Source organism: Sitophilus oryzae, unplaced genomic scaffold (assembly GCF_002938485.1).
Source record: "Sitophilus oryzae breed Bouriz unplaced genomic scaffold, Soryzae_2.0 scaffold_910_pilon_pilon, whole genome shotgun sequence".
Classification (NCBI taxonomy): Eukaryota; Metazoa; Arthropoda; class Insecta; order Coleoptera; family Curculionidae; genus Sitophilus; species Sitophilus oryzae.
Genome location: NW_022147540.1, coordinates 2513492 through 2539970, shown reverse-complemented (window position 1 = coordinate 2539970; position 26479 = coordinate 2513492). Strand labels below are relative to the sequence as shown.

Genomic DNA, 26479 nt, shown 5'->3' with positions numbered 1-26479 from the left:
GAACCGACATTTGGAAAATGTCACAAGGAGGGCGGTGACTACACTAGCGGTAGTCAGACGCCTTCATGGAAAAATCTGGGGCCTCAGACCAGCTGTACACTGGAGTGGTGAGGTCTTCAGTAACATATGCATCCTTGGTATGGTGGTCTAAGGTAATGCAACAAACAACAATGCTCAGCCTCGGCAAGGTGCAAAGGCTTGCTTGTCTGAGCATAACAGGGGCGATGAAATCAACGCCCACTGCATCAATGGAGGCGCTTCTGGACCTTCCGCCTCTTCACATAGTGATCCAGGCGGAGGCAAGAATGGGACTCTATCGACAACAAAGTGTCTGGTCTCTGGGAAATAGGACAGAAACAGGACACTCAAAGATGGGACCTCTACTCCAAATGAGATCGGACCAAATGACCCCTTTTTATCACTACCACAAACCATTCGAGGTGAACAAAATGGATCGAGGAATGTGGACAGATATAACAATCCTTCAGGATGGACTAACCTGGTATACAGACGGGTCAAAGACCGCTGAAGGAACAGGAGCTGGAGTATTTGGGGAAAGACCAAGGGTAAGTTTATCCTTTTCCTTGGTTAAACACTCAACCGTATTCCAGACAGAAATCTTCGTCATTCTACAATGTACTAGAGTAAACAATAGAAGAGCTTATTCAGATAAGCTCATCAATATATGCTCAGACAGTCAGGCGGCACTTGGGGCGCTTATCAGCCCAAAGGTATCGTCGAGACTCGTCTGGGAATGCCTAGGTGAACTGGAAGCTCTGGCTCGAAGGAACAGAATTAAATTATTCTGGGTGCCGGGCCACAGCGGCATCCAAGGCAACGAAAAAGCCGATGAGCTAGCTAGGCAATGATCATCGGCATCTTATCTTGGTCCAGAGCCAGTACTGGGAATACCCAAATGTATGGCCTGTAGTGCACTAAAACTCTGGATCAGCGAAAAGCAGAATGTCCACTGGAGAAACAGACAAGGGCACAGGCACAGCAAGGCTTTTATCCAAGGACCTAGCTCTAAAACCGCAAAAGAACTGCTAATGCTTAGCAGGAATAAATGGCGGATTACAACAGGCCTCTTGACAGGACATATGGCTGTCAAGTGTTACCTGAACAAGCTCAACCTGTATCAAGCAAGTCTTTGTTGCATACTCTGCGATAAAGATCCTGAAACAGCGGAGCACATAATATGTCACTGCGAGGCTCTGGATCGCAAGCGACACTTTTTATTTGGGAAAGCTAGGCTAGAACCGGAGGAACTATGCTCCCATGCTATCAAGGACCTGCATAAGTTAGTAGGCCTCACAGGTCGCAGTGAAACACGGCATAGGACGGCCCCTTATTGTGAAAAAATAATCTCACAATCACACTGTATCTCCGAAACTAAACATTTTAGGACATACATTTATACGAACTTTTTTACGTATTTTTATTTGCAGAATATGCTGCCGAAGTTTCCGGAACACAGTTTGGACCACCCTGTATAGTCCTTAGTCCTCGTAATAATCTCTGTACCCACCCCTTCCTCCGAGCTATCGCCCGATTAGCATAAAGATATAAGCTGTTCCTGGCAAAATATGAAGGTGGGTAGGGGAGCGCGGGTGACGCGGGCATAGGAACAGGGGAAGCGGGGGGTAAGAGAGGCCAGGCCCTCCATGAATAAACATCGCGTTCTAACCCTTCGCATTATGGAACGTTCTGGCATTAACTGTTCTGGCCAATTCAATTATGGTGCGAGAGTACGCGACGAGTTAAACGAGGAACGGTTTCGGTTTTGGAGGAATCGGTTTGGTTTCGGTAAATTTCTAAGCGGATATGAAGTGGGAGATGTTCTCTGGCATTTTAACGGGTTAGGAGAGTAACTACTAGTATATCTTTCTGGGTAGAATCAGAAAACATTTAATAATAAATAAATGTGTCATGCTGCATTTTTTTTACTTAATTCGATAGAAAATTACACTCTGAGTAGAATGACATATCATATGTCAACTTTTTGACATTTTCTCATATGGTTTATATTTGTTTCTCATGCGGATCATAACGACAATTTGACTCGGAATACCAAGTGTGTGGTACAAAATTATTCGTAAAAATGCTTTTTCCAAATATGCTGATGAGTCACTCTCGTTTGATTTGAAAATATTGAGATATAATTAAAACGATGTACTTAAACAGCCGTTAAACGGTAGCCTACTAAAATGCAGTTAATAGATATTATGACGTCGTTGATGTCGGCGGAAAGTAATGCCAATGCTTATAGCCAAGCCTTTTTCAAGAGCACCTGTGACTCCGTGGCCGAGGCTATCGCTTCTTGAGCGAATGGTCCATGGTTCAAATCTCACGTCGACCAAGACTTTTTTATATTTTTTTTATTAGTTTAGTTATTTGGCGGGTTGGTTAGCGTGGTTATTTGGAGGGTGTTAATTGATGTGGGGTTGGTTGATTTTTACTAATTTATATTTGTTTTTTATATTTTTTTATCAGTGTCGAGGTTAGTTGCGTTGGTTAAGTTGATTATTTGGTGGGGTGGATAGCGTTGGTTAGTCCTTATAAAATTCCTATATTTCATAAAGCCGACAAGTGCGTCACATCAACGATGTCATACCTATTGACGGCATTTTAGTAAGCTACCGTTTAACGGCAGTTTAAGTACAGCCTAATTAAAAATACGATTTGGGTTTTTTTTTAAACTGGCCAGGACAAGACACGAAAAACACTAGACCATCAAATATATTTTTCCAAGGCTCCATGATTAAAAATTAGTGTTTTTAACGCAGCCATGGCACTCTAGATTGAAATTTAAAATACGATTTTTTTTTAAAGCGAAAATGTCTATTCAGAGTGACATTTCCTATCGAATAAAGTAAAAAAATACCGAGGGTACCATTTAAGAATCAAAAGTTGTAGTCATTTCCGATGAAACAGGAAGTGGTCAAAAACAATTGAATACGCCCAATCAATCTTATTTTATATCATATACTAACATACCAAATCTCGTTTTTTTATCTGAAAAAATAAAAAAGTTATAGGGGGTAAGCCACTTTTGAGACGCACCTGGTATATGAGGTTGTTTTAATATATATGAGTATATATGAGTATGTTTAAATATATGGATAAGTAGTTTTTTGCCGCGACTTCGCCGCGAACTAACACAATTATGTATTTAATTACTTAATATTTGGGCGGAAATAATGGTGGTATATTTAATTGGTATACACTTTTAAAAAGATTTAAATATATTTTTTTTAAACAAATGGGCTAGCAATATTATCGGTTTTTAGCACCTGCACATTTTTTAAATTTGTTGCATTAGAAAAATAACCTAAAATGTCTAATTGTCAATATTCCTTGGTTATAGTATTTATTGGAGGCAGATGCCGAATTTCGGCCAATGTCCAAAATAATTAGACATATGGCGATTTGTCCATACTAAACTTGCCAGGGGGTTAATCTTTTTTTGGTATAATATAACAACAAAAGATTGACACCCTCCTGCAATCAAAACTCTTCCGCGTAACTTTGTGGATATAGGTAGGTATATTTAATTATAATGGCCATATGTCTAATTTTCGGCATCTGCCTCCAACATATTGATAAATGAGCTTTAAATTATAAGAAAACGCATTTTCTACGAAAACTTAAAGAGATAGGTAAAAACTGGTGTTATACAATTTGATAGACAATAAAATTGTGTAAATCACGTAAAATATACAGGATGTTCCGTTTAAATAAAACAAGTTATTGCCGATTAGTTAATTATTTAATATAAACTTTTAGACACTCTGTATAAGGTAGTATTGTTTTTATTATTGCAACACAAAATTTAGTAAATAAAAAAACCTAGAGAAATGAAGCATTAAAATTGTTCCTACATTTTCACAAAATCGTAAATATTTCAAAAACGGTAAGATTAAAGTTCGGTACACCTTAATCAAATTTACCTTTATTTCAATCGTTGGAACCAAAATTGTAATAATATACAGAGTGTGCCATTTACAAAAATACAATTTTGATATTTTTTATTTATTTGTGACACTATGTACCTTCTAAAAATAATTTTAAATTGAAGCTTTAGTAATTCTCCATTGGTCCCATTACTCACAATTTCTAAAAATTTAAATATTTGGCTAGAATACTTCGTGTCAAATGGGGGGAAAATTTTGTATATGAAAAAAAGGAAGCACTTTCCGACTTTTTCCGCATTAATTTTGAAATACCCTGTACATTATCAACAATATAAATTCTCTCTGTAATTTTGTTTTGTTAACTATCTTGCATTAATACAACAAAAACGTATACGATTTTGTTATTAAGAGATTTATAAAATTGAATTATTTCGCAAAACCCTCGTCAACCTCGTTTTAAAAATCCAGGAATATAATCAGAGAGAAACCTACAACAATAAAACCCCGAGCCTTTAATTGCTCACTCCACAAAAGAACGAAAAGGATGGGGTAACCTTAATTATATTTACCCGGTTTTTAAACACGCAGCGGGCCAGATTAAGACCTTCCCCACCCTTTAACCCTTATTTCCCCACTTTTCTCCCGCGTTCACTTTCCCCCGGAAAAATCCGGAAGTGACTTAATTAAAGTCCGGTGATATTTTTACGAAAAACACTCATCTCCTTAATCGGCAACGGTCTCCCAAGCGGTATAGCAACTACCAATTAAGTGGACGTTTTGTTTTGGCTCCCGCGTCCCCTAGTAACTCACGGCTCGGTCTTTTCTTTGCCTCGGTCTCCCCTACCGACGGAGAATTGGCTGCGGTCACGTGATGGAGGTTCGTTTTGGGTTACGGATCGGTGTTGTCGAAATGTATGAAAATTACTGTTATTTAGAATAATATACGATTTGTCTTTAGAATAATACCGTGCTGGCAACTGTTACTTTTGGGTCGGCATTTACATGTGTGGAAGTAAAGCGTATAGGGATCTTATTAAGTCGGAGTGAGAGAAATGCGACCGACCGATGCGACGCGCGACGGTGTGCTGTTGCGGCGTTGCCGATACGCCTTTCCCTATCAAGTAAAGTAAAATCACGATCGCAAACCGCTTATTTTTAAAAGACTTTTTTTTCAAGAGATAACTAGATAAAATCATTATACATGTCTCTGAGCATCTGAAATGGAATTATAAGGATATCGTTAAGGTGTCATTTTTTTATAACGAGAAAACGTCAGTAATCGCGATAATTTAAAAACTTTTTAACACATAACAGGCCATAACTCAAGATCAACTTTAGATATTGAAACTTTTTTTTATTTTCAAGATCGGATACTTTACAATATATTTACATAAGAAAAATTCGATAAGGTTGTTTTTTCCATTCAAAAATTGTAAACAATCCATCCATTTACTTTTAGAGCATAGCAATTTTCAGCAATCGTGTAATTTTTTTATTGATAAAGATTTTCACATACTGTCTACAAAGAAAATACAGCAAAAATATTAACAAAGTTCTTGAAAAAACTACAATCTATTATTTCTAATAGATTTCGAGATATCGATTTTTGAATTCAGAGTTCTAATAGCGCGACCACTATCGAACACCCACTCAATTCCACTTATTTTTACCAAAAATGCAAGTGTTTCTAGCTTGCACTTAAAAAATTCAAGCTATAGGGAAAATTACAACGACTCGTTAATAAATAAACAAATCAAGTATCACGAGACGTAATTAAATCGTGAAGCTGAACGCATGACGTACACCTTTCCCTACAACTTTAAGTACTGACAGAGGTATTGATTGGGTCGACCGGTCAACTGTGACAAATCTGCTATATCCCCTTCCACGTCTCTTAGCGATGTGCACAGTTTCTCGGTTTATTTCATACGTTTGGCAACGTGTTTACTGTCCTCTCTTTGTTCAGTACATTATAAACGCATTGTACCCTTCTTACATATGAAAATCTCGACCCAAGACTAACCTTTGCCAGCCCTTAGTATAAATAGTGAATATAGTACTGAATTATTGAAATAACCGACATCGCTCGATTATGAACGAGATTATTTTAGTCATATACTTCTGTTATAAAACTCACTTTTATTTTTCTCCCAGAATCAATTAATATACAGGGTGTTCCATTACAAAAAACACAACTTTGATATGTAACTTTTTTTGGGGACACCATGTAGAAGTCTCTATATTTTTAAAAAGTGCTCTGAATTAACCTAATACATATGCTCACAAAATTTCAATTCAATACGAACTGTCGTTCTCCTTGGAGCCTCCGCGGCGTATGAGAGGCGCCACCCTGTATATATTCCTCTACTATTTACCTTCAAGTTTAGTTGCGTTTAGTTAAATACCCAAATCGGCAAACCAAAAGAAAACAATCTTCGGCGAAAAATCAGAAGAAGTTTCTCAAAAGTCTCCTAATAGAGCACTGTTCTCCTAGATAGCATCTGAAAAAAAATTGATAGTCTATAGAGATAGCAGATGTCTCTATTGCGAAAAGAAGGCGCAACGGATCACAATTCACGACCAAAAAGGTCATAAGTTTTATAAGAAGCTTGAGGACAGAGGTCAATAATAATCTGCAGATCAGAGTTTTTCAGGCCTCAGTACCAAGACATCAACCAACTCAATTTACATATACATCCACTACAGCAAATAAATAATATTGATGTACACTACATGTTTTCGTCGTACTTAATCAAAACAGAAGCCCAGTTGTTGATTCTCGACGTTTCGGACATCGTCGTATCAATTATCGTCCGAACGACAACATCTCCGATGCGGCGACACTTTTCATCGGGGACCATAGACAGAGATGGCTTTCCAGCAATCATCCACCTCTCCTCTATCTCCCTCCTCTTCTCTCAATCCTGCCTCTGGCAGGACGGCTCTAAATATTTGAGGGCCTCCAGTTTCGAGACCGAAGTCCGGTCAGCACAGTGCGAGTGTGTGCCTGTAAATTATACATGATTGGCAAGGATAACGCCGCCTGTAATTTACAGCTGGACAAATAGCATCTAATTCTGTTCTAATTAAATACAGGGTCGGACTGACAGAGGAACGAGAGATGGACGAGAGAGGATGGAATAATCGATAGTGTTTTAGGATTGGAAGGGCTCCATTAATTAGTTAAAGGGCGCGGGGGTCAGTCGATCAATCAGGGTGGGTGGAAAAATAGAATAGATTTGCGTGACCGAGTTGTTTTATTGAACGAACGAGAAAAAAGCACTACGTGTCACTATTCTATACCAAAATTTTATCGTCAGGTATATGCAGATCTATTATGACCGTGAGGCATTTCTTGCTTATTCTTCCTTTATTTTAATCCATATAGATGAATCTTACTTCAGCGAATATCGAAGAAAATATTCCAGAACCCCAGATTGGGCCTTGAGTTGAAAATTAGTCTTTTCAGATGTTATGTGTGGTCAATCCTACACTGATAGTTCAGGAGATGAATCGCTCCGAATCGTTGGAAACATGGACATATCGAAGAATCCTAAATACATACATACTGCCATTACTCGCTGACGAGTATTTGACACGCATTAGAAGATGGTTACGCAAAGCGTTTTCTTTCATTTTCTTTTTTTGAAAAAGTTCATGGCTTACTAGATATTTCGAAAAAAAAACAAATTTCGGCTATTTTAAAAATTGTCGTTTTCAGATAAAAGTTGTAGATAATCACATCCTTAATGAGACCGTTTCCTCCGTTTTTTTCTAAAGCCTGCCATTTTTGACATATGACACAAACATAGGTTTTTTTAAATGGAAACCATAGTTGGCCATGACTTCATAAAAAGTGCCATTTTTTAAGCTTTTTAGTGATATAAGCTATAATATCTTTTCTTCGAAAAACTACTGAGTTATAGCCAATTCTTATCATTTTAAAACAATTTCACTTAGTTAGCCATGGAAACAAGTTCATTCGCCGTTGCTTTCAGAAATGTGAAGCTGTCACATCCAAACTTTGTAAATTAAAATAAACAAAAATTGTAAATATGAATTTTTCAAATGAAGAAAAGCGTGTAGATACTCGCGCTTCAATAGAGTGGTTCCAACATGACTTTCATTGTGACACACCACCTCCCACCCCTCATAATGAAAAAAATGTTAAAAATTATTTATATCATAAGTATACAAACGCAGAGATAGGAAGAGGTGGACTATTTGGGGCCTCTCCCCAAATAGTCCACTATTTGAGACCATGGGCCTCCTCGATCACCTGACCTATCCATTTTAGATTTTTTTATGCGGTATAGTTAACAATAAGGTTTACAAAAGAACTTATGAATTAAGAGAGGCACTCGAAGTGGCGGTGCGAGAAAAGTTTAATTAAGTTGATCGGTCCTTGTGTAAAAATAACAAGGATCTTGACAGCGCGCGCCTCCACAGAACAGTGAAACGATAGCAGGGTTGGCGACTAGGGAACGTAAAAATTACGCCAAGCGTGTCAAATAAACTATCCCGCCTGAACGAGAGGGAATCCGGTGATGATAGGCCAGACATCATATATTATATATAAAAAAGACATGTAACAAACTAAAAACGTTACACTATATCTATTTAACGTCTTTATTTTTTGTCAATAATGACATGTATTGACTATTTCCATTATAAATGTCTTGAGAACGGTTACTCGTAGCGATTTTTACCAAGAGACATTTTTACGTAAAAAGTCATGGAAATGTATATTTTTTTACTGAGTGCTTTTATACACAATTATACTTCAAAGCTGTTAAAACACATGTAGGTGGTGCCCCCTACAAATGGGAGTCATATCGACATAAAAATCAAATTTCTCATGTCAAAAAACCCCCGGACACCTACTTTCATACAAATATTGACGTTACTTCAGAAATTATGTATATTAACCCTGTATATTGTGGCCGTTTGCATCTCCATAATTTTTAATAAATTAAGACTTGTGCAGACCCAAATTGACAAACTGAATGTCTTACATCCCCCTTCCAAAACTCTCCTTCGTCCCTCCTTCGGCTCAATTCGATTCCGAATCGACCGAACCTAAACGAACGGCCAGAAACAAAACAACACAACCACATCGTCGCCGTAGCACTGAGCTCCTCTTGCCGTCCAACTCTACATAATCTATTCCGTTATAATGATAATCAGGCTGCATAATGCCGAGGAGGTGGCAGCGGCGGGGCGCAATTCCAACTCTGCCCTTCCTCCTCCTCGCGGCAAACTATAGGAAGAGTAGGAAGTGAGGAGGAGGTGGAGGAGGAGGAGGTCTGGACGGTCCGGACCGAAAGCTCTTTGTGTAGTTAGTGTAATTAGAGCCGAGCCCGTACCGGCTACCTTATTTAAAAGCAAATGAGCTTCATTTCGCAATATTAATGTTTCCCATCCCCCTCGGCCGACCGACGGAGCGACCCCGAGGGTGGGAAAGGAAGAAGGGTAGGGAGGGGAGGGAGGAAGGGGTGAAAGTCCGAAAGGGTAAGACGGACGAGAGAGCGGGGTTGCCGGATGGAATCGGGTAGGGTTTGGAAGGAATTAGGGAAATGACAACGTCGATTTATTTTACTTAATAACTACCTAGTTAAAACTTTGTTTTTCGAATTTTGACGCTTAAAGTGACACTTTTAATAAGCCTTTGACTTATTTTTTACACTCAGCTACATTGTCTAGGTAATTTCTTTCTGTTTCATTTCTTTTGTTGGTGAGTAAAAAACTAAGTAGTCTACGAACTGAGAAACTATCCATCGTATGTTAAGAATTATAACTGTTCTACAGGGTGACTTTCTCACAGAACGACCGGTCGGCTTAATCAAACTTCTCCTGTACCGCCTCTTCGAGTGCCTCTGTTAATTCGAAAGTTCTTTTGTAAACCTTGTTGTAAATACCGCATAATCTAAAATGGATAAGTCAGGCAATCGAAGAAGCCCATGCAAAGTCCACCTCTTTCTATCCCTGAGTCTATATAATTATGATATAAATAAGTTTTAACATTTCTTTCATTGTGGGGGTGGGGCTGGTGTGTCATAATGAAAGTCATGTTGGAACCACTCTATTAATGCGCGAGTATCTAAATTTAACTTTTCTAACATGTCTTTAAAACCGTTCTCTAAAAAACGTAAGTAACGTTCACCCGTCAACGTATCCTCGAAACTGTATGACCAAGAAAAGTTGAACCGATCTTTCCGAAATCTTCATTTGAAAAATTCATATTTACCATTTTTGTTTATTTTAATTTACAAAGTTTGGATGTGACAGTTTCACATTTCTGAGAGAAACGACGATTTAACTTGTTTCTATGGCTAACTAAGTGAAATTAGTTAAGAAAGATAAGAATTGGCCGGAACTCAGTAATTTTGTGAAAAAAAAACCTATTATGTATAGCTTATATCGCTTAAAATAATTAATGGCCAACTATGGTTTCCGTTTAAAAAGCATATGTTTGTGTCACATGTTAAAAATGACAGGCTTTGGAAAAAATCGGAGGACACCAACTTATTAGGGATGTGATTATCTACAACTTTTATCTGAAAACTTTTTGTCTAAAGTAGATTATAATGGAATTAGGGATAATTTTTAAAATAGCCAAAATTTGTTTTTTTCGAAATATCTAGTTAGCCATGAACTTTTTCAAAAATCTGAAAGGCGCATATTTACGACCCCAAAAAACTGCATTTCTTTTCCCATTTAACCGACTCTCTATGTCCAGTAGTTTCCAAGATACCCATAGAGAACATCGTAGAAAACTCACCCTGTATAGTATACATGGTTTTCCGAACTGTATTCCGAAAACTTCGGCAGCGTATTCTTCAAATAAAAATAAGTAAAAAAGTTCGTATAAATGTATGTCCTAAAATGCTTAGTTTCGGGGATACAGGGTGTAGAAGTTTCATTTTTATTTCGATTTTTTCTAAATAATTTCTGAAGGAACGCCAATATTTGGATGAAAATTGGTGTCTTGGAGTTTTTTGACATGAGAAACTTGATTTTGATGGCAATATGACTCATATATGTGTTTCAACAGTTTTGAAGAGTAATAAATTTTCGTCCACACCCGTATAAAACTACTAGTAAGAGTAAAATAATATACATTTACGTTTACATATACAGTTTCAAACAACAGAACCCACTGGAGAGCATTTACCGAAGCCTTCTATGTTTCACATAGAAGTAAAGGACAAAATGAAAAAAGGATACTGTTATTTAAAATAATTTTTTGAACAATTTCAAAAGACCTTTAATATACGACATCCACACCAAACATCCCAAAGAATTTAATTCGAACTCTTCCACGACATCCAGACCTTCTTCAAATTCCTCTCCTTCTCCACCTTCATCCTCACGAAGTAACACGATCGCGAATAAGAAGGACGTCGGCCATTTTCGCCCCAGCAGCAGCACATCCGTGACTGGCGAGGATCCCTAGTCCGAAGATGACCTGAATTATGCATGAATTTGTATTATTTGGCCACGCGGCATAGAGATAGATCCTAAGCGCTAATATTCGACGCCATAGCCATAGGATGGACGAGTGGCGGGTGTAGCGAGGGGGCACCGGGGGGGAGATTATGCATATTACGCTTTCAAGCGGTTCGGGAAGATTCCTGATGGATAAACGCGATGGGGGATCACGTGATAACGGTGAAGAGGGGGGAAATGGTGGGAGAATGGACGGTCCGAGCGAGTGAAATGCATTTCCATTGGTGGAGAGGAATTTTTGTATAGTAAAAAATTGCCAAAGCAAAAATTATAAGGGTCGTGCTTATCTTTCCAAAAGTTTATTTTTTTTTTAATATTCTGTCACTTAAATCGCTTGCCTCTGTACCAATACTAACTTGAATATGTAGATTTTCCCTTCCTTTACCTATTTTGTCCTATACCGGAAACACTGCGATCTGTTGTGCTTGTTCCATGGGTGTGACATGCAATTTTTAGTCGACCGATTATTTAGTTGTATAAGTGAAAACAATACATACTGGAGCCTATCGGCCGACTATTATTTGATTTGATTATTTGATGTGAACGTGGCTTTTCGTTTCTGAAATAAGTAGCCACATTTCTTCTCATTATGGCAAAGTAGCTGTGGTAATTACTAAAGTTGACGTTTAAACTGTATACATTTTTTTTGACAGGCATTTTATTTCGTCCGAAATTTTTTTACCGGTTAATGTTAGATATAGAGTCTTTAATATCAAAATTCATAAAATTCTCCAGGGAATTTAAGTATGTAATAAAAAATGGGGGCACCCATTTAAAATAAGAAAGTTGCTGTCGACTTCCGGGATTTTTGGAAGTGCCGCCATATTGAAAATATTTTTAATCGATAGATCTCTTATAGTGAAACACTGATGTGCAAAAAATTTGCGATCTAGATATTGTAGTTCTCTAGAAACTTCTAATGCACGCTCAGGCTGGGATACCCTGTATACCTATTAAAATAACTTTACTATATGATGTTGTGCACAAAATTGTGAATTTAATCTTAAAAATAAAAATTAAATAAAATTATACATTATTCAAAACATGTTTGCTAATTACTCAGTTATTTATACGAAGAAAAAATCTTACTGATTAACATACAGTTGTTATTAGTCATCTTTAAAGAAAAAATCTACTTTAATGTGATTTGGTATTAATACGATCTCAAAGTTAGTGTTTCATATTATATACTAAACTATTTCCAAAACCCTCTCTACGCCACTGGCTTAAATACCCCTTAATGCCGCTCTAATTTAGCGCAAGAGAGACGTTCTAATCAATAGCTTACATATAGAGTTCTATTAGAGGCTGCAGACCACTCGCCATTCTAAGATGACCGCCTCAGACCCGAGAGCTTCCTTTATACGACACCCCCCTACCCCACTCAAGCCTCCCACAGCCTGCTTCTGCCTCCCCCTTTCCCCCCCTTTTCTAGTGGTTTCCCCTAGATGCCCACGGGTTATAGGAGGATACCAGTACAAATATAATCAGATTCGATATTGGGGGAATCTTATTAGTACAATGGATTGGCAGAAAGTTGTGTCGGTTTTGGGAGTAGAAGATAATTTTGTTTTGAGGTTAAGTTTGCTCAAATATATTTTTTAAATATTTTAGAAAAAAAAAACAATAAAAAATTGTTAGAATTAATTTATAAATTTATTTCAATTTTATACAAGGTGATAAATAAGTTCAAATATGTTTAGAGGTAGTATATTTTGATCCCAGAACACGATTAAGGGTGGCTGCGACCGCGACGTCCCGTAATCCTGCTGTTAAAAGATAACAGCTGGTTTTTATGTATAAAAACCAGTTGTTTTGGTTTAACAGCAGGATTACGGGAGATCGTTGCAGCCACCCTAAGAGGTTTTTTCCGCAAAACAAGTCCGTTGTGAAAGTTGTCAAAGTCAACCAACCGTTGTCAAAGTCAAACGAGGTCTGATGATGGCTGGAATTGAAACCGGTCACTAATAAAGAAATTTTTTGATAATATACTATAATATATATCATTATAATCATTTTTAAGGCCACCCGTACTATGATTAGATGATTATTTACATAGAATTATTCAAAATATATTCCTTTTACAATTTTTTAAATGATAATAGTCTGATGTGATAATACAATTTTTTATTTTTACATAGAACTAAATCAATATTAAAAAAGTTGTACTGCTGAAACCAACTGTAGTTTAAAAACATAAACTAGTTGTTTAACATAAATTTCAATAATTTTTTTCTATAGCAACTGTTAAAATTGCCTTATATCTATCAAAAATAGTAGATAAAATAGTACTTTAACCGCAAGGGTAGATTAAATGCAAAAAAACAGTACAAAGAAATTTCACGATACCTGGGTTTAAATTTTTTTACTTTTTCGGTTTGTAACCGCTACATGACTGCTTCAAGAAAGCTATGAGCTTGCTATATCTAGAAAGTTTAGATGTTACTATACTACTACGTAAATTTAAACGGTATAGCTTATCCTTAAACCTTAAAATATCAGTGTTTTTATTGACCAGTATTGTACTTTTTAGCATTGACGACCATAAACTGGACGGCTGCATTTTCTTTGATCTTTCAGAAAAATATGCTAAAAGTATGTTTTCACCTGATCTTTCTTCTCGCACGTTTTTTAATTATTGTTTCTATTTTTTTAAATTTTTGTATTTCTTTTCATAAGTTATTCGGGATTTTAATGGAAGTAGTTTGGGTATGGCGTTTGTTGCCTCAGCCTGAATAACTGTTGGTAATTTATTTATTTCGTTTTGAGCCATTTCTGACTCCAATTCACTCAGCAATCGACACGAAAGAGAATTAAAAAATATTGACTCAAAACTGACAACTAAAGAGACAGCTTTATTTATTTGCCAAATTACATAGAAACCGACGCTAGCCCAGCACAATATTTAAATTAATTCCCGAAATTAATTCACTCGCGATTTCATCGCTCGCGAATTAATCTTTTTGGCCGACGATAAATTACCATTTTATCGTCTTGTATAAAAAATAACTATTATTAACAATTATAGGTAGAGAGAGAAAGACAAGAAAATTAAACTATTTTTTTTTGTTTCAGGAAAGTGATTGTTCGGAAACTTCAAGTGTAGACTCCCCATCCCCCGCGACGGACGCAGGGGGTTGCACTGATTTATCCCTGGGTCCTCCCAGAGCACCCATGCCGCCCCAAACGCGTCAAGATGACTGTCCGAGTGTAGAGAATAAAATGACGTCACCAGGGCCGCCTAAACATAATCAGGCCCAGCAGCAGTTGAACGGAACCAGTGAGTATGGATTATTCCAAGATTGTGCTAAAAATTATTATTAATTTAATATATAGACAATATTTTGAAAATTATTATATTTTCAGTGGCAAGTCTAGTCACACTACAAAACCTCCAAAACTTGGCATCGCTGCAACAAACCTTACCACAAGTAGCGACGTTAGCTGCCAATCTGTCAACCATGGCGAGTTTGCAATCGGCAACCAACAATTCCAATATGGTTAACGGCCCGTTAAACCTTAGCGTTAGCGCAACATCAGGTAAGGAACCGTAGAAATACTTTGTTTGAAGAGGAGTAGTGAAGCACCTGGTATAATAATATCAACTTATATAATACCCAGAACTGGCATCTTCTTCGATCTTGAAAATAAAAAAAGTTTCAATATCTAAATTTGTTCTTGAGTTATGGCCTGTTATGTGTTAAAAAGTTGAGTTTTACATTATCGCGATTACTGACGTTTTCTCGTTATAAAAAAATGACACCCTAACGATATCCTTATAATTCCATTTCAGATGCTCAGAAACATGTCTAATGATTTTATCTAGTTATCTCTTGAGAAAAAAGTATTTTAAAAATAAGCGGTTTGCGATCGTCATTTTACTTTACTTGATAGGGAAAGGCGTACCGGCAACGCCGCAACAGCACACAGTCGCATTTCTCTCACTCCGACAATAAGATCCCTGTGCGATTTACAGCGTTTTCAGATGGAACGGAGCGTCCGCGACTTCGAGCAAGTATAGTCTGTTCAACGACAAGATCCTTGACAGTGATAGATGTGTCTGTCATTTTAATTTCAAAGTAGTTTATTTTATTTTACGTAGAAATAAGTTGGTACAATTGGAACGCATAATTAATATATTTAAATTTTGAGTGACAAATGATTACTTCAAAATATTGTGAAAAAAAACTGTATGAAACTGAAAAAATCTAGTCTTGGTTAATTAACTTTAATCTTATTTTTTTCTGCAGTACTAAAATGTATTGTTTACTTATCGTGTGATGTTATTTTACAGATACTCCAGTTTTTGGTATCATATATGAGATGGTATACAACTTTATTTGTGGCTAATACAACTCTCAGGCCATAGTCTCTGGTAAACTGTATCTCTGGTGGTCTCTGTGCACCGAATATTAACTGTAAACTATGGTCTGGGTCAACACTTAATTTTCCCTCGAGTTTTCCTCCACTTAATTTAAAAAAAAACACGAAACACAAGTAACAACACAGTCCAAAATGCAAAATGCAAAATATTTATCATTTCTATTTGACATAATTTGGCACAAAATTATAACCTATAATTTAGCAATAATAAAAATAAAGATTGACAACTTTCAAAAATCTTAAGTCGAGTTCATACGCGTAGGCGTCCGTTTGTCGTTCATTGCTGCGTCAAACCAATAATATTTACCTGTCATTTTTAAAATAAATGACAGGTAAATATAACCTGATGAGATATGATCTGTCATTTTTGAAATAAACCAATAAAACTGGTTAAAAACAAGAGACGACGCATGACGTATTTATTTATAAATCCATCCATAGTTAACTTAAAAAATATCAGATATTTTTTTTAGTGAAATAAATGGATTGGTATGGAAGTCATCTGCTTTTTTTCTGTCATCGTCTGTCGAAATCTTACCAGAGAAAAAAAACAGAGTATACCATGAGCTTATATGAACAATTTCACATGAGTCGCGTATGCTCCGTCCGGATGAGCTATCTTGAAAAAACATCTGAAAGTGCTGTTACTTCCACACACATGTAAATACCGACCCAAAAGGAAGAGTTCCCAGCATAAGGTTGCGGCAACAAATCTAGATATATGAAGATGTAACAGAACTTTACACTAAATAAAACTTAATAAAACTACGAGTATGAGCTACGAATTAAATATGAATATTAGTAGTGGAAACTATCGAATGAATACTATCGAAACATTCGATAGTTGCAATTCATTCGAATAATTCGATAGCTAGTAAGAAAACATTCGTCGAAAACTATTCGAATAAAAATATCGAATAGATGCGTCATCTGCCTTGAAATGTATTAATTCGGCAGCAAAAACCATTCATTTATAAAATTCATTCATTTGTAAAATTCATTTATTCGTCAGGATCGATTATAATAAAATATAAACTGGATTTTAGTTGTCGCCCGGCGACGTAGGTTTCTTTCTAGAAACCCGACAGCGGTCGGCGGTCGGTGGCAATGGTATGAAAAAAGCCGGCATCTTTGATTTTGAGTCAGATAAAGATAAGGACACATTATTTTTTTTATTGAGGTGCTAGTATTTACACAGAAAATACATTATGAACGGCGCTGTTGCCGTATATTCGTATTAGTTGGTATTAGCAAAGAATATTATTCTTTGGTATTATAGTTAGTTAGGGATATGACCTGTGGTATGACTATATATTTTGCATTTTTTTTATTAATATTCTGTTGTTACACTGCAATAATACTTTTTATTTTGGATGTAGGAAAATTATTTTTAATGTTTTTAAGCAAAACTGGTTTAATAAATAATAATAACAGTAATAATTTGTTATACTTATTAACACCAAAATTTAAAATCATGTAATATAAACATTTTTTTAAGTAGTAGCAAAATATAAACAACAAATTAGAAGTCAAAATTATTTATATTAGATCCTATTTAAAAATAATATAGTCTCTAAATTTTTTGGCAACGTTGGTTTATTAAATAATAATAATTACAGAACTAATTTGTTATATTAACAACAAATTTTAAAACCATGGAATATAAACATTTATTAATTTTCTAAGCATGCAGTGTAATAGAAGAAAAATATAAATAAAAAATTAGAAATCAAAATTATATACTTTTTATTACTTTGTATTAGTATATAAAAATAATATTTGGTTTTACTGGCATTTACTTTAAAAAATAAATGAAATATTTCTTCGCAAAAATCTACATGTAAGAGAATTAGCATAAAAAAATACAAATATCGTTAACTTTTTTTTTAAATTGGCACGTGTAAAACTTTAATCAATCAATTTAATTTTCTCATCCCAAAATTTGAGTTCAATAACCATTTACTTATATAATCACATTACCACATTACTTAAATATGATTATTAAGTTCAACTAATTCATATTACTAAAACATCTCAAATACAAATACATATGTATTTTTAAAATTAATTGTAAGTTCACCTCATCTCTCTTAAAAATTGTTACTTCTCAAAATTTCCCATTAAAAAAATAGACCATATACCGTATAAAATTAAATAATTGAAAGATCGGAAAATCACACAAATTTTCGGCAAAATTTTGACCACCTGCACACGTCCACCAATCGTCAATTTAAAAAAAAACACTACTACTTTAGTATTTTAAATATTTTAACAAACGCAGAAATAGCACAGTATTTAGAAGGCAAGTTATAAAAATTTGGAAGAACTAATAATGCACTGACGCAGACAAAAATCAAACGAATACTAAATTTCATTTATCTAAAGCATTCGATAGTCGTGGCATCGTACATAAAACTCAGAGTTTTATGTACGATGGTCGTGGCTTAACGAAAACCATTTAGTCGCACGGCGAGGTTGTCACATATGCTTTAGTATACAAATGAATGAATGATTTTATTCGAATGAAACCATTCGATAGTTGAAATCATTCATTCAGTAACCATTCGATAGTCTAATTCATTCGATAGTTCCCATCGCTAATGAATATATGAAACATTCATTTTCGATTCATTTCAATCGTCGAGTAGTTTAGTGTTCATTAATTGAGGAGCGGCACGCAATTACACACAGATTATTACTGCATTCTGCAAAAATAAAATAATGATCTTCTATGTAGGCTGTGTTTATAGTGTAATTATGGAATTTACCTTGTCGTTTGTTGAAAGCTATTAAAATTTATAATACTATAAAAACGGGAAATGAAAAAAGAAAAAATAATCTTTCTAATGGAACCTCTTTATCCGTCTTCGGTAGGTAGTAGCATATTTACAATACAGGGTGTACCAATATTCCGTCGATATAGAACTACTACGTATGTTTGCAGTCAAAATAAGTTCATTGGACACAATTTACCTCTATAGAAAAGTGTTTCGTTTCTCCGCTAGAAGGGATCAAACTTTAAGAACATGCATATAAAATAAATAATAACACACACGTGAGTTTTTGAAGTTATAACAAACTAGGTGTATTATAACTTCTTATTATTATTGGCAAGTCATTTTACTCCTTCTTCTTCTTAAAGTGCCTTCTCCATTCAGTGAAGATCGGCAACAACCATGGCAAATTCCTCTCTATTTTACGCTCTTCTCAGCAAAGTATGTGAGTCCAGGCCTGTCCAATCTCTGATGTTCTTCAGCCAGGAGCATTGCCGTCGTCCGGGTCCGCGCTTTCCCTCAATTTTACCCTCGATGATGAGCTGAAGGAATTCATACTTGCTATGTCTCATGATATGGCCCAAATAGGCTGCTTTCCTCTTTTTTATTATGTCGAGGAGTTCTCGGTCCTTGTTCCGGTTTAGAACTCGTTCATTCGAGACACGGCCAGTCCATGGTATTCTCAGCATTCTGCGATATACCCACATCTCAAATGCTTCCAACTTATTCATTGCGCTTACTTTGAGTGTCCACGACTCAACCCCGTAGAGAAGTGTGGAAAGTACGTAGCACTTGACGAAGTTGTCTTTTATATGGATGTTGAGACGTTTATCGCATAGTAGGTTCCGCAATTTTAGGAAGTTTGATCTAGCCATCTCAATTCGAGCTCTGATCTCAATGTTTGGGTTTAGGTCTTCACTAATCCAACTGCCCAAATATCTAAACTTTGAGACTCTTGCTATTGGTATCCCACCTACGACTACCTCCGTTGCCTGTCTTGCATCTCTATTTATCACCATGACTTTTGTTTTGTTTGTATTTATCCTGAGACCCATTGAGTCGCCCACCGAGGACAGTCTATCAAGAAGTCTTTCAATAACGACGGTATCATCAGCATATCTCATGTTGTTAATCAGCCTGCCATTCACTTTTATGCCATCCTCTGATCCCTCAAGCGCATTTCGAAATATTAGTTCGGAGTACATATTGAAGAGCATAGGGCTCAATACGCATCCTTGCCTAACTCCACGCTTGATAGGTATTGCTGTTGTTGTATTGCTGTTTTACTCTTTACTGCAAATCAATTTTCTTAAATAATTAAAAATGTTGTGCTAAAAATTTCGAAATATAATTAATAACAAGTTATTTATTAATAACTGTACGGTATTTTTAGTACATTCTAATCTATTTATAAGCATTACATAATTATATCATATCTTTCTCAGAACCATTTCAATGGGCGATCAACGTCAATTCATAATATAAAAGTATACAAATCGGTAATTGGGAAAAACCTATTTGTTGTGCAAAAGAAAAACGGAATAAAGCAGCAATCCTAATATTCGAAAATGTAAATGAGGGGGCTGAACATGGCCGTAACAGAAAAATGACTAAGTAGAGAATAAAGAGAAAAATTATAATCCAAAACACACATACACGCGAAGAATTTCAGCCAGACACCGTAATTATTTCCTGAATTTATGAATTTTTACGACATGCAACGAAATTATCTGTCTTATTATCGAACTAGTTCTGTTGAAAAACAAAACGCATTACGGCCAGGGTTGGATCAACAGTAAATTAATAAATCTATTACCAAAATAATGAAAAACATATAATTTTTCCATACCAACTGTTAAAATTGCCTTATATCTATCAAAAATAGTAGATAAAATAGTACTTTAACCACAAGGGTAGATTAAATGATACTTTAACAGCGAGGATAGAAACTTTATTTCTTCTCGCACGTTTTTTAATTGCTTTCATTTTTGAAAATTTTTGTATTTCTTTTCATAAGTTATTTGGGATTTAAATGGAAGTAGTTTGGATATGACGTTTGTCGCCTCAGCCTGAATATCTGTTGGTAATTTATATATTTCGTTTTAAGCCATTTCTGGCTCCAATTCAATCAGCAATCGACACGAAAGGGAATTAAAAAATATTGACCATAGACTAATGTCACGTACTAGAGATAGATTGGACACTGATATAAAACAAATAAGTCCTTCATTTAGAGCCACCTGGTGATCCGGAAGAAACTAATGGAGAGTTTTGGCATGATATAATTTTAGCGTTCCGTGATTTTTTAACGCTAACTAAGACGGTAACGTTATTCAGGCGGAAAATTATTTTTTGTAAAATATAAAATAATAAATATAAACTTGTTTACTATACCTTATGTTTTATTAAATCATTAGAAGTGTAACATATTCAAAACTAAAAATAAAATTATGAATACATACATTTTAAACACCAACAATAGCATAGCGCCTATTTTTTTGATTTAACAAATAAATTATAGTAAAAATATTATCGAATGCTAATTAACTCTTACTAAAAATACTATTTTACCAACTATGTAGGGGAGCAAGGAAGGTGCCTCCACGCGTGCATTTTACATGTATGTTAAACAGAGGAAACTAAAATTCCGGCGCTCCCCGGAAACGTTGTCCAAGTGGACAACGGCCAAATCTTGCACCACCGGAAACCAATGCAATCAAAAGCCAAAAACAAAAACTGGCCCTTTTCAGAGCCAACTTTGACGATCGTTAGCCTGAACATTGAGGGAATCACCAAGAATAAAGAAGATATAATATCGCAACTATGCCAATCAGAAAAGTGGGACGTACTATGCCTGCAGGAAACGCATAGAGATGAAACAGCAAACAGACCCAATATTAAAGGAATGCGTCTGGCTATAGAATCACCTCACAGAAGGTACGGGAGCGCAATATTTACCAGACCCGACATGCTGCTCTCATTCACGAGTAAGAAAATAACCAACGACATTGAAGTGTTAACTATCGAGAGCGGATCATTCACGATAAGCTCCGTATATAAACACCCTGGCCAAAACCTAGACCTTTCAATGCCAGGAAACTTTAACAACCAGAAGACTCAATTTGTTGTGGGCGATTTTAACTGTCACAGCACCACCTGGGGATATGGCGAAACAGACTCCAATGGTCAATTGCTGGAGCAATGGGCTGAGGCTACCAGCCTCTCACTTCTCCACGATCCCAAGCTCCCTTGCTCTTTCAACAGCAAAATTTGGAAGAGAGGTTATAACCCCGATAATTGCTTTGTCAGTAGGAACATCCATGACACCTGCTGCAAAAATGTATATAATGCAATTCCAAAGACTCAACACCGACCTATAGCAATCCAAGTCTACTCTACAATCAAAACAACCAAAATACCTTTCCGTAGAAGATTCAACTTTAAAAAAGCCAGGTGGCCAGAATACTCCCAAGTGCTGGATGAGGAAATAGCCAATTTGGCCCCAACACCAAGCAACTACCACATCTTTGTTGAGTCCCTGCGAAAGATATCCAGACGATATATTCCTAGGGGCTGCAGACAACATTACATTCCAGGGCTCTCGAATGCCTCAAAGGACACCCTGGAGCGGTACGAACAATTGTTTGCGGAAGATCCATTCAGCGATCAAACCATCACCTGCGGAACAGCTTTAATGACAGCTCTCAGTGAGGCACGTGAGAAGAAATGGATAGAAACCCTAGATAGAATGGACATGTCTCATAGTAGTAAAACAGCTTGGAATCTAATCAAGAAACTGGTCAAACTTGGCTCTTAAGCATATAACAAAACTTATAAAATTCATATAAAAATCAATGACTGTACTAAGTAATATACATAAGTACCAATTTTCACAGTATAGTATTGATTAAAGGTGTCTAAATGTATCTGGAACTTTTTTGTACATCCTTGATTAAATTTTACAAGACTTTTTTATATTTCTACACAATTTACATCCAAGATTGAACTGATACAGATATTCATCGATTTAAGATGCAAACCGACACGATTTTTTTTCTAAAATGTTAAACTTAATGAGCCACAACTTTTCTGATTATAATATTAATGTAATTTAGAAAGAAAAAAAACGAAAGTCAATAAGTGTAAAAAATTGCGTGTTACGCCTATGAATCGTTGCATATATTTTAAATACGAGGAAATACGCCTTACTAATATAAATAATAAATAAATTTATTATAAATTAACGCGGGTTTTCAAGAAGACTTGTAAATGATCAATTAATACCATCGTAATGTTGTGTTTAAGTGTAGTTAAGCAGGATCAGGGTTGTTCACCACATACGACGCAGAGTATTGTAGCTAAACGATTAGATTTTTGCAAATTGTAAGTTTTGGGTTCGGTGAAGGACTATTGAAGCTACAATTTAAAAATATTTTTACATGATACAGAGTGTCCCAAATAAATAAATAATATCAAAGTTGTATTTTTTTAAATGGAACACCCTGTATATTATTGCATTTTTAGTTTCTACGATTAAAATAAATGTAAATTTGATTAAGGTTTACCGCATTTTAATCTTGCCGTTTTTTAAATATTTAGGTTTTTGTCGAAATACAGTAATAATTTTAATGCTTCATTTCTCTAGACGTATTTAAGTTTTTAAAACCAAATAATTTTGTATTGCAGTAATAAAAATTATACTACCTTATACAGAGTGTCTAAAAATTTATTTTAAATAATTACTAGCTTTAAACGGAAATAATTTGTTTATTTTAAATGGAACACCCTGTATGTTTTATGAAAATCAGATGCACAATTTAATTGTCTATCAAATTTTATTATACCGTTTTTTACCTATCTCTTCAAGTTTCCTTAGAAAAGGCATTTTTTTGTAATTTAGAACTCATTTATCAATATACCCATGGAATACTAACATTTTAGATTTTAATTTAAATGGAACGCTCTGTATATTTTATGAGAATCAGATGCACAATTTAATTGTCTCTCAAATTGTATTATACCATTTTTTACCTATCTCTTCAAGTTTTCATAGAAAATGCATTTCTTATGATTTAGACCTCATTTATCAATATACCCATGGAATATTGACATATTAGATTATTTTTAAAGATGTAACAAATTTTTAAAGAGTACAGATATTAATATTCTGGATATAGTTCGTTTATTTCATTAAAACATAAAAAACTGTTTAAATATTTGTTAAGCAGAACCACAATTAATATGATTATTTCCGTTGATTAATAATAATTGCTCCAAATAATAAAAAACTGAACTTTGTATGTGTATTAGACGGTGTGGTAAAGAGTAACAACTTAAAAATTGTATTTCATTTTTTCACGAATGCTTATTTATAACAACAGAGACGTTCATTTTCATAACTTATTATTATATTGATTTCTGGTTCAAATCTATGGTATCTATACGGTGGTACCTAGTGTAGTGTAGGTGTGGTTGTGTGAGTGTGAGTGTGCGTGTCTGCACTGGTGTACACTGGTGTATACGGTTACGAGTTGTTGAGGGCTGAGCCGTTTAATCTTTTTTCTCCTATATATATATTCTTATGTTTTATTAAAGTTACTCTGATATACTAATATATCAGTGTAACTTTAAAAATAAATCCTTTGAATTCAAATATAAACATAAAAAACATTTAGAGCAGAAAAGGCGAAGGCGCTGGGTTAAACGTAATCTCCACTAAAAACACGGAGGGGCGCTTTAACCCAAAATTTTACTATTAAGTTTCATATCTATCTTAATAGTAGATTATTTTCTTTTATCTATGGATAAACCTTAATCATTATTTTAAATCGTAGAAACTAAAAGTCTAATAATATACAGGGGGTTCCATTGAAAAAAATACAACTTTGATATTTTTTATTTATTTAATCTATCTAATAGTCCTTCAACGAACCCAAAACTACAATTTGTAAAAATCTAATCGTTTAGCTACAATACTCCGTGTCGTATGTGGTGAACAACCCTGTATAGTTCATATCAAATAAACTTTTAGTCATGTGATTAAGCTTGAACCATGAGTATTTTACGGCTATTAAGCTATCTTGTACCACTTCACACTAAGAGTGGTTCTAAAAAGAACAATGTCCGACTGCAAGGTCTGCTAGTAAACATTTTTAAGCTTAAAGTATCGCAACACTATTAATAAACTCGTAATACAAAACTAAAGTGTCAAAACGAATGACAGTGTCAGGAAAAAAAAAATAAATGTAGCAACTTGACATTTTTGACAGCAGAGCTACCACCTGAATCCCCAGCGGAAAATTTAAATTCCAGTTAGTTAGCCCGGCGCTGAATATGTCCATGGTTGGCAACAATGAATTTAAAAATCGCGCCCTCGATTACGTAACTATAAGTTTAATTGATATCAAATATAGTTTATTATCTATACTCTATACTAATATATAAAATCCTTAAGTGACTGACATACTGATTAATCACGATCCTGCTCAAACCACTCAACGTAAGAAGCTCAATTTTGGCATACAGGTTGATACTAGGGTGTAGAGGTTCGATAAGAAGGGATTTTTCGAAATTCCAGTTCTAAGAGGGTGAAACCCAAGAACAGTTAACCTAATACGACTGCTCATTCAGCCAAAAGTGTCCGCCAGGTGCATGCGAAAACTACTCGCTTTGTGACGTCATTGTAGCCCTTGTCATGGTTATTAGTCCTTATCCGGCAACCAATAATACACACACGTGCATTATTAGTTGCCGAATGCAAAACGTTCATTATTTAGTTTATTTATTTAAACACCTTATATGTATGCAGTATAGAAAATTAACTGTATAAATCGAATTAAATACTCGGATAATGCATTTTTAAGAACAGCAGTTCCCAGCATCACCTTTTGCAAGCATTCTTTTTAGAGTACTTCCATATTTTGCTTTAAAATAATTAATAAACAAAATCGTGGGCACTTAGTATGCACTTTGTCACAATCCACAACACAAAATGAACGTATTTATACACTCTATAGCTCTAAAAACTTTAAAGACACCTTTTTCACATTTAAAATTGACAAAATAATTAACTCAAAATTTCTCAGCTGTTATTTTTATAAGTTTACCATAGGCAACTAATAATACACACTATCATGACAAGGCCACGAAGGCTTTGACAAGGGCTACAATGACGTCACAACTGTCAGCTGAAGCGCGGGAAGAGGCGAACGTACGTCTTATGAGGATGAGCAATCCTATTAGTTTACCGTTCTTGGGTGAAACCAACCCTTCAAATATTACAATATTTTTTATTTAAAAAACGGTCAAGTTTCCGAAAAAACGCTTAAACACGTATATTTTATTTTGTTTTTTTACATATTTTAAGATTTTTTAAAAATGTATACAGGGTGTTTCGAAAAATCTGGTCATTGATTAATCACGATCCTGCTTAAAGCGCCTGACGTAAAAAGCTGATTTTTGGAAAACAGATTGACTTTAGGGTGTAGAGGTTCGATAAGAAGGGATTTTTTCGAAACTCGAATTCTAAGTGGTGAAATTATCCCTCAAATATTAAAATATTTTTTATTTAAAAACCGGTGAGTTTTTCGGAAAAACTCTTAAACACGTATATTTTATTTTGTTGTTTTACATACTTTAAGATTTTTTAAAAATTTATACAGGGTGTTTCATAAAATATGGCCATTGAGTAATCACGATTCTGCTCAAACTGCTTGACGTTTAAAGCTGATTTTTTGGCAGACGGATTGACTGTGGGGTGTAGAGGTTAGATAAGGAGGGGTTTCTCGAATCTCAAATTCCAAGAGGGTGAAAACGCCCCTCAAATAATATTATAATATTTGTTATTTAAAAAACGGTTAGTTTTTCGGGAAAACGCTTGGACTTCTCTTATATATTTTG

The 26479-nt window shown here is 35.1% G+C and overlaps 1 protein-coding gene across 4 annotated transcripts in view; it reads left to right on the top strand.

Annotated features, from left to right (window-relative positions):
• The window catches only part of LOC115890739 (POU domain, class 6, transcription factor 2), a 255720-nt gene that overhangs the window by 209169 nt on the left and 20072 nt on the right, over positions 1–26479 (top strand). For all 4 annotated transcript variants that reach the window (XM_030911062.1, XM_030911061.1, XM_030911060.1 and 1 more), the window contains exons 3-4: positions 14499–14703; positions 14790–14963. In XM_030911062.1, coding sequence (XP_030766922.1) covers positions 14499–14703; positions 14790–14963 — 379 coding nt within the window. The remainder of the gene's footprint in view (positions 1–14498; positions 14704–14789; positions 14964–26479) is intronic.